The 9,252-nt window shown below is 54.2% G+C and overlaps 2 protein-coding genes across 4 annotated transcripts in view; both read right to left on the reverse strand.

Annotated features, from left to right (window-relative positions):
- Positions 1–5,433: 5,433 nt before the first annotated feature.
- ZCCHC12 (zinc finger CCHC-type containing 12) lies at positions 5,434–8,724 on the reverse strand. 3 transcript variants are annotated; one of them, XM_081808353.1, is made up of 4 exons: positions 8,462–8,724; positions 8,078–8,129; positions 7,714–7,855; positions 5,434–7,292 (listed from the first exon to the last, which is right to left on the reverse strand). In XM_081808353.1, exon 4 carries the CDS (start codon positions 7,172–7,174, stop codon positions 5,966–5,968), a length of 1,209 nt encoding a protein of 402 aa, XP_081664479.1. In that variant the 5' UTR covers positions 7,175–7,292; positions 7,714–7,855; positions 8,078–8,129; positions 8,462–8,724; the 3' UTR covers positions 5,434–5,965. The 3 variants fall into 3 exon arrangements, with proteins under 3 accessions (XP_081664479.1, XP_081664478.1, XP_081664477.1); XM_081808352.1 differs by having other exon boundaries at positions 8,078–8,175; XM_081808351.1 differs by having other exon boundaries at positions 8,078–8,178.
- Positions 8,725–8,978: 254 nt separating this feature from the next.
- The window catches only part of IL13RA1 (interleukin 13 receptor subunit alpha 1), a 78,672-nt gene continuing 78,398 nt past the window's right edge, over positions 8,979–9,252 (reverse strand). Inside the window, exons 11-12 of the mRNA XM_081808349.1 lie at positions 9,165–9,185; positions 8,979–9,014 (exon numbers count right to left, since the gene is read on the reverse strand). Coding sequence (XP_081664475.1) covers positions 8,994–9,014; positions 9,165–9,185 — 42 coding nt within the window. The 3' untranslated portion in view covers positions 8,979–8,993. The remainder of the gene's footprint in view (positions 9,015–9,164; positions 9,186–9,252) is intronic.

Raw genomic sequence — 9,252 nt, forward strand, 5'->3', positions numbered from 1 at the left:
TTTGAGCAAAAGCTGGAACGTGATGAGGGATCAAGGCACAGGGACATCTGGGGGGGACAGTAACAAAGTACCAAAATATCCAAATGGTGCGCTGTTAGGTATGGGGGTTATAAACTTAGAGGGGAGGACAGATATAAGCAATTATGACAAACTGGTAAGTACTGACTCTCAACTCTAGAAAACAAACTGAGAATTGCCGGAGGGGAGGTGGGTGGGGGGACGGGGTAACTGGGTGATGGGCATGAAGGAGGGCACGTGATGTGATGAGCCCTGGGTGTGATACGCAACTGATGATGAATCATTGAACACTACATCTGAAACTAATGATACACTATATGTTGGCTAATTGAATTTAAATTTAAAAAATGATAAGGACTACCTAAGATATAAAGAATGACCTCGAGTGGAGTCAGGGAAAGCTAGCCCAAGGGGCAGATGATTTTAGAAGTTCGACAAGGGTTTGGCCAGGTGACAAGGAACACCGGGCCGATGGGACAGCACGTTGGGAGTCAAAGATGACACAGAGGACCGTAGACTGGTGATCTTTGAAGGCCCTTTTCCAGAGGGGCCACACTTCATTTGTGTGGTGAGGCCCCAGTCATGGGAGGGCACACCCAGAGTTCTGGATGCATCGCATTCCATTCGAAGCACGGAGCCTACTTTATTCAGCCAAACCTTACTAGCGGTCTTTCAAGTTGTTTGCAGCTTCCCACTATGACCCAAGAAGGCTAGGGTAAACATCTTTGTTCATAAAACTTCTTTACACTTGTTCAGTTATTTTCTTAGCATGAATTTCAGGAAGTTAAGCTGCTGGATTCAGGGGTTTTCGTATTTCAACCTTTGATACATTTCCCGCTTGGCCTTCCAGAAAGAAGGTGTCAATTCTCAGTCCTACCAGCAGTGTGGGAGAGAGACTCTTTGCCCACATCCTTACCAACAGTTTGTTATTTTTAGTATCTTATCCCAGAAATTGAATATAAAAATAAATATGAGGAGAAGACAGTTTCAAGCTCTGAGAAGGAAGTTTCCGAAACTGATCGTTTTTCCTGTCTTGTTCAGTAAAAGAAATGAGACGGAGGCCATCCTGCTGTGCAGACTTTAAATCGTGAGTATGACGGTTCAGAACCGCGAACTCAGGATGCAGCCAGCAGAATGATCGGACCGTTTGTACCCATTACCTTAGGAACGCCTCCTACAGCTTAGGCACCACTTCTGGCTCTGGGGTGGGGCAGATCTGAAGTTCAGGGCCAGCTCCACCCCTCATTCGCTGTCTGATCTTAGGCAAGTTACTGTAAGTGGGTGTGCCTCGATGTCCTGGTCTGTAAAATGGGCTGGTGAACACAGCCCATATCTGAAGGAGTGGTCGTGAGAGACCACAGTGAGCTGTAGGTTCTGGTCTGAGATGAGGAGCTGCAGCCGGAGAGCCATGCATCCTGTCAGCATGAGGCAGAAGACCCAGCCCTACTCCTTCTGCTCCCTTTTATGCTGCAGGGTGAGGCCCCTGGTAGTAGTGACAGGATTTCAAGGTTACCTGGGTCATAAAGGACTCCTCGGACCGCAGTCCCGTCCCCTTCCCCGCCCCACACTGGGGAGGCTCGGTGTCCCTCTGACATGAGCACCCCTCGCCCCCATCTGTTGCTCAGGGGGGTGGCCTGGGTGGAGGAGGACTTGGCCGGTCTTGGGCTCTCCGAAAGGACCAAAGGACGTGTGGGGGAAGAAGACATGCCAGACCATCACATTGTCACACTGACGCTAAATAAGGCCCGTCTGCATGGCCTGGACAGCCTCTCATTTGCCCTGGTCTTCCCTTCTGTGGCAGAGTAATGCGTTCTAGCAGAGTAATAGCTAGCGTTTCTTGAGAGCCTATGACGGGCCACCCAGCCCCGTGCCCGTCATACACGGGGCACCCCTGGGAAAGGCAGGTCATCTTATCCTGAGTAGACAAACCTCAGTTTACCCAGATGATCACGGCTCTGCGGGGTTGTGATCCCAAGCCAGCCTTGAAGCCCACGCTCCTCGCCCCCTTCTGGCCCCTTCTGACGCTGCTAACTAGCTGCCCGACCCCTAGGCATGTTTCTTAACTTCCCCGCATGTTTCCTCATCTGAAATGTGTGCTCAGGGTAATGCCTATTTTCGGGGGTTAAAGGACTTTGGTACAGGCTGCCCGGCCCACAGTAAGCTCTTCATAAATCGCAGTTGTAAGGATTTTTTTTCTCTTTAATACGATCAGGGAGGGATCAAGAAGAGGAAGGAGATTCAGCAAAGGAGACCGAGCAGCGGTGGCACCAACAAGATAAGGGAGGGGGAACCGGGAGAGAGGGGTGTCATGGAAACCGAGGGGAGAGTATGCCAGGAAGGAGGGGGCCCTAACGCAAAAGGGTACTCAGAGACCGGTTTCTTCTGACAAGACAAAAGAGCAATTTTCATCTCTTAGCGACCGATGAGAGTAAAGGCAGAAAGGAAGAAAATTGGCCTGTAGCTTTATTTTTTTAAGTTTTTTATTTAAATTCCAGATAGTGAACAATAGGTGTTACAGGAGTTTCAGGTGTACAATGGAGGGGTTCAACACTTCCATACATCACCCAGTGCTCATCATGACAAGTGCCCTCCTTCATCCCCATCCCCTAGTTCCCCCATCCCCCACCCTCCCCTCCCCGCCCATAACCATCAGTGTGTTCTCTGGAGTTCAGTCTGTTTCTTGCTTTGCCTCTCTCTCTCTTTTCCCCCTTTTGCTCATCTGTTTTGTTTCTTAAATTCCACGAATGAGTGAAATCATAGGGTATTTGTCTTTCTCTGACTGACTTGTTTCGCTTAGCATAACACTCTCCAGCGCCATCCATGTCACTGCAAATTAGCCTATGGCTTTCAGGAAAGCCTTTTTTAATTTTTTTTTATTTTTATTTTTATTTTTTTAAAGATTTTATTTATTTATTTGAGAGAGAGAGAATGAGAGACAGAGAGCACGAGAGGGAAGAGGGCAGAGGGAGAAGCAGACCCCCCGCCGAGCAGGGAGCCCGATGTGGGACTCGATCCCGGGACTCCAGGATCATGACCTGAGCCGAAGGCAGTCGCTTAACCAACTGAGCCACCCAGGCGCCCCAGGAAAGCCTTTTTTTAGACTAACTCCATTAATCTGATCAGAATGCCCAGGTGTCAGTTCCATGTCTCCTAATTAGGGAAAATGCGTATTTCTTTGTTTTTTTTAAAGTGAAACAAACAAGCAAAAAGAAATGTCAGGTTACATCAGGTTGGTGAAATAAAAATTCAGACAATCTCAAACTGACACTGCGGAGGGGAGGGGAAAAGAAGAAAAAGGGATGGATCACAGAACAGGTTTTCAAAGCAATGGTCTATACTGAACCCTCAGACTAACTCCCGTGAAAAGGAGGGTAGGAAATGGACAGAACTTACTGGTGTTCCATTCCATCTTTCTATTCTACCTGGTGCCACAAAGAAATTATGGCCGCCTAAACTGTGTCTTTGGACAAATATTCAACAAGTGTTTCTAGAGTAAAATCGAGAAAAAACGATCGGGAAGCGGCCCACTATTCTAATCGAGACTAGATGAGGGAGGTAGATAACTCCCGAGGGGAGATTTAGGGAGACATAGAAAGGAATTAAGGGTGAAAAATCTACATACGCTGTAAAGCATTGGGGGCCCCGGTGGCTTTGGGGGCCTGGGTGGAGCTGTCACTTACCTGGGGGTGGGGGAAGGGTCCCCTTTGGCTCAGGAGAAATGAGAGTGGCTTTCAGGGTCCCAGAGGTGCCCCAGAGGGATGCAAAGAGTGGCCCTGTCCTGGCCAGTTATCAGCTAAAGGCTCTGAGGCAGAGAGGCCCACCCAGTCTCCTTCTGGCCAGGACGGTTAAGAAGGCTGAGGCTTAAGGCAAATTCAGGGTGCTGAGGGTGGGGGAGGGAAGATAGCAGAGCACAGGAGGCCGAGCCTCCAACCCTCACCACCGAGGGGTGAGTGTGGGTGGCTGGACTGCGGGTTTTAGGGTCGGATTGTGAGGTCATTGATGGAAAAGGAGCAAGAAGCCAGGGAGGAGCCGAGGGGCTATTTCTGGAAAAAGCAGCACTTCAAGGCCGGTTCTGGGTATGGCAGCCCAGGGAAGGCTGCCCCGGCTTCTCCGCTCCCTCGGGGCCTCAGCCTGCACCCCCTCCACCCCTACGGCTGTCATCAGCTGCTAGCCTAACTAAAACCCTGGTGTCTCTCCCAGAGCCCCTCAACCTCCGCCATTCCTAGGACAACACAGCCCAGAGTTGTGTGATCCCCTGGGCTCTGCGATTCCTCCCAGGCTTCGTTTGGCTGTGGATCTCCGTGTGTCTCCCTGGTCATCGCACCCTCACCGGGGCTCCCCTTACCCAAACAGCTCTGGGCTTCTCCCCGATGCCCCCCCCCCCGCTGCCACTGCTGTTTATGATAACCTCTCAGCTCAGTGGAGTCCCCATTTCAGGCACGACAAATGCCCCCGGGGGGCCTCAGGTCTGGCATTCAGTTCCCTCTCCGCACCCTGCCCTAAATGCAATCACCCCCCACCCCCAGCCGTATCCTGTTCACAGAAATAGGGACGTGTGCCCCTACACAAGACCCAGGGACCCTCGGGGGCTGGGGCCACACGCGTCCTCTTTTATCACCCTCCAAAATGAGATCCGGAGATGAGACAGGGCAGGTTCCAGGAAGGTCCACCTTTTCTTTCCCTCCATCCCCCGTGAGTGCCCTCCAATCGATTGAAATGCGGGCTGGGGCTTCCCGGCTTTCTGATCGCCAGTACTTCAGGTGCTGCGGGGCAACTAGATGGCAGCTAGTCTCAATTCTTGGGGTGGGGAGGGGTTGGCTTGGAGTCCACCGGGCGCCTGTGTCCTCCAGCAGATCCCTTCAGGGCTTATGGGGGGAGACTCTGGCCCTATCAGGAGCTGAGCCTCCTGGGCTGGGCTCCCAGGAGGAGATGCTCTCTCCTTCCCTTGACTGGGGAGTGAGGAGTGGTGGCGTCGGGCCCCAGGATGTCCACAAGCAGCAGTAGCAACAGCAATCCAAGGAATCCATCTGGAGGAGGAAGAGCGCTCCTCCCCGAAGTGACCAGGAACGGTGTCCCTGGAACCCCCCATTTGGGGGCTATTACCTCAGCGCCAGACTCCTCCATCAGACTCCTTTGGATACAGTAGAGAAGAAGAAAGCATTGGGGCGGTCAACAAGTAGGCGCCATAATCTGGCTGTATGACCTGTGGGACAGGCCAGTTGTGGCAAGGGGCTCTGTCCATCTCCCTCTGGGGACTATTTCAGCCCATTTCTTCATCCCTTTACCACATCTGCAAATTGAGGTTGATCAGAACCCCACCTGGGGGTCCAACCCCACCCCTTTATAGCTTTTTACTATATTTCTCTTGTTCCTTTTTCTTTACCTTTTCCTAAAATAGTAACACAGACATTAAAATAGATGCTGATAAATATTTATTGACATAGAAAGAAGCCCACGACATACACTGTTTGGTGAAAAAATACAGACTATAGAACAGCACTTATATTTGATCACTTTTATCTATACATATATCTATCTGGGTACGTAGGTAGAGGGAAATATCCAGAAGGACATTCGTCAAAGGGTTGACAATGGTTAGATCAGGGCAGAGAGTTTGGGGTAACTGGTACTTGACTTTTTTGTACTTTTCTTTATTGTTTGGAGGTTTAACAATGAATTATGCCACTTTCACAAAGAGAATAAAGCCATCAAAGAAATGGGCATACAAAGAAAACAGACTCTTAGGCAGCAGAGATGGAGTGGGGAAGCAAGGGCAGAGGTCAGGCTGTCTCCCTCCACTGAGCTGGTATCCAAGACCCTTTCTACTCCGCTCCGCAAAGAAAGCTGCTTGGTGGATTCATGCAATTAGAAGCGCCCCTCCCCAGTCGTCCCATTGCTGGACTCTGAGTTTGGGTTAAGGGTTCACTTAAGGCTGGGGGCTACCACCTCACTGCGGCTCGGAAGGGTCACTTTGTTCGCCAGGGGCCTCTCTCGGCCCCTCCTCCTCCGTATGGGTCAGCTCCTGCAGGGTGATGATCAGATTCTCAAACACCTGGGCCCTGTTGCTCTCATTGTCACAGGTCTCCTTCGAGTGGCCCTCCTCACCGCAGTATGAACAGCGGATCCCGTGTTTTCGCTTTCTGGCTCTACGCAGATTCCCAGAACCATCATTCTTATACCCTGAACCCCCACTGGTGGAAGGAGACTGAGCCCGGGAACTGCTGGGGGAGTCAATGACTAGCACTCGGTCCCGAGGTCTGGGCCTGCGTCTGGGGAGAGGAGAAGCCGAGAAGTGCAGTGGAGGGTCCGGAGACTCCACCAGGATCACATCCTCGTCGGAGTCATCAAGGGCATCGTCTATCTCTATGACGTTGCAGTCAGCACTGTCCACCACTATCGGGGGGGAGCCCTGGAAGGCCACCGAGCTGGTGGCCCTCTCCACCACGGACTCAGATCTTTTGGGCCGTTTCTGCTTAATAAAAGTGTCATCCCAATCCTCTTCCTCCCTTATCATCTTGATTAGCTCTAGGAAATTGGGGAGCCGCTCCTGCTCATTTGCATACATCCTAAGAAGATGCTTCAGCCTAAAGCGCAGGTCCCCGTTCAGCTCGGCCCCTAAAAGGAGCTGGTGCAGGCGAGTCTGGTTGGCATCTTTCTGAGCTATGATCCCTGCCTGAATAGCGTTCTGGAGCTGCACCTCTAAACGGATCACATAAAGGGAGGCTTTCTCCCCCTGTGCCTGCAGGGTGTTAAAAAATTTACCGTGAGCGGACACACTGCTCTCAGATTCTCCAAACACCAATTTCATGGCGCGCAAGAAATCTGCCACGCTTAGATTGGGGTTGGCCGCCTGGAGCAAAAGCATGACCTCCCTGGCGGGGCCTCGCAGGGTTTTCAGCAAGCGCTTGAGCTTTTCCTCCTCAGACATATTCCAATCGGGTAGGGCCCCATTGACTTGGATCAGCCAGTTTTCAAAGGTTTCTTCCCCCTGGGCTGGCACCACCCTCCCCGAGAACACCTTCATGTTTCTCTCGGCCATGGTGGCCATTAAAGGACCGAGACTTCTCCCCAGGGACCTCAGCATAGAATGGGCCCAGGGCGGCAACGGCGCGTTCTGCCGCCGGCTATTACCCATGCGCGCAATGATGCTAGCCATGACTGACGACGATCGACGATCGGGGGATCCGGAGTATAACAAGACGCTCAGGCTCTGTGGAAATGCCTAATCTGCAGGCGCGCTGGGGGACTCTGCCTTCCTCCTGTCTCAGGAGGGACTGTAAAAAAGAAAAAGAAAAACAAAACAAAACGGGGAAGGGTTAATAAAGGAACTGGCTGCAGTATTCTCTCCCTTCCTGAATGTCCTGCAGTACAGTTTTTATCTGCCCACTGCCCTAAAAATATCTTCCAGGAGACTGGCAATTACAAGCTCACGGAGCCAGCCGGTGTCTCCGTTGTTAGCAGGGTGATTTTTACAGCCACATGCATCCCCTCCCGCCGGTCGCCCTGGAGGAGGGAGGGCAACTGTTGCTTCTAAGTGTAATAGTGGATGGAAGCTGATATTGGGCTCTCAAAATAGAGCACAGTGGTCACAGATCTGTAGGAATAAATAAAGTGTCATCAGCCTCCTGGTCTCAGGTCCCAACCACACCCCCTTCTCAAAGTTCTCCCCTCCCCCGTTATTTCTCAGATTCTTACGGGAGCGCAGGAACAGGCGCGCGCGCCTTTATTCCGCTTCCAGCTTCTGCAGCCGGGGGCCTCCGTGAGAAAGCTAGTCTCTGGGCTCGGGCCGATCTCTGGCCACCGGGGGTCGCCGATCCGGGACCTCGGGGCGTCCAGACTGCGCCGCCGCGGAGGGCAGGGAAAGGAAGGGTCAGGTGCAGCCTCATCCCTCATCCCGCTCCCTCCCTCTCCGCTCCTCCCCCGTCCCCCCCCCGCCCGCCCGCCCGCCCGCCCGCCGCCTCCGCCGTCTGCAGGCGGAAAATTCCTCTCCCACCTTCTGAGTACGGACCAAAGCAACCCCCGCCCCAGGGCATTTCCCCCGGGGAAATCGTCGGCCTACCAGCTCTGCAATCGGCCGCGCAGAATTCAAGTTCGGATTCGGCTCTGATGGTCTGCCACGGAGACAGGGAATAGGAGTGGGACACGCACAGCCACACACTCCTCTCCAGAAGAGATGAGGAGATGCAAAGGGGGTTCAAGGCAGACAGCTTGCGTTCCTCCCCCCTCCGCCCCCACCCCGAAAACGCCCCCCTCTCTCAATCCAGGCAAATCCTACCCATTAGGCAGCATCCAGCGGCACCCCACCTCCTCCCTGAGCGCCGCCGGGCCACGGGAGTGCTCCTGACCCTCGCAGTCCTCGATTCCCCAAGCGGGGAGCCGCCCAGGACTGGTGGGGCTTCCCCTCCTCTCTCGGCGCCGCGCCGATCGCGCGCCCTTTCTTTACCTGCGCTCGGGCCTTGCCCGCGGTGGACACCGCCTTCCGGTCTCCGCGGCCCTGCAGGGGAGAAGGGCCGGGTACGGCCTCGGCCGCCCAGCGACCGGGAGCTGCCCGCGGAGCGGCTCCGCACGGCCTCCCGGCGACGGGTAGCCGAGTCCAGACAGCGCGGTTCCCACGGCAGCCGCCGCGGCTTTTATCCTCTGCCCACTGAGACAAAAGAGCGTGACGAGAGGGCCGGCGCGGCCAATCAGCGGGGCTCGGGGGCGGGCTCCCGCGCGGTCTCCAGCCGGATGCAAATGCACGCCCGCGGAGGCGGGGGCGGAGGCGGGGGCGGAGGCGGCGGTGGGGGTGAGTTGCCGGGCAGGGGGGGGGTGCCGGGGGGCGGGGCCGTGAGGTGGGCAGCCGATCCGCCGGGCGTCAAGCGCAGCTGCATTGCCTCGACTGGAAGAGTTCGCGACTCTTCCCTTCGCCTTCTCTCTCCCTCGGCTCAACTCCGCGCCTCGGGGCCGGGTGCATTAAACACGGGATGGAAATCAAATCAACGATAAAAGTAGTTCACCTTTGTATGGGGCGGGGGGAGGGAGAGAAGAGCATTAGCGCTTTCTGGGTGCAAACCCGCTCGCCCAATTCTTTTACTGTGAAGAAGGTGGTAGTGTGTCCGTTGAACAGTGAAGGTCCTCAGGCATCCAGGCGCTTAACCAGTACTCACCGAAGGATGGGTGCAGGCTGGCTGCATGAGAAGCATTTTGGGGCGCTTGTTAGATAGGCAGACTCCTGGGCCCCGAATCGGGGGGATT

The sequence above is a fragment of the Leptonychotes weddellii genome, chromosome X, assembly GCF_054177405.1.
Source record: "Leptonychotes weddellii isolate Sample4059 chromosome X, ASM5417740v2, whole genome shotgun sequence".
NCBI lineage: Eukaryota > Metazoa > Chordata > Mammalia > Carnivora > Phocidae > Leptonychotes > Leptonychotes weddellii.

Bases quoted from the DNA above. Each gene is read 5' to 3' on its own strand.
- ZCCHC12 (XM_081808353.1), bottom strand. From the start codon at position 7,174: ATGGCTAGCATCATTGCGCGCATGGGTAATAGCCGGCGGCAGAACGCG.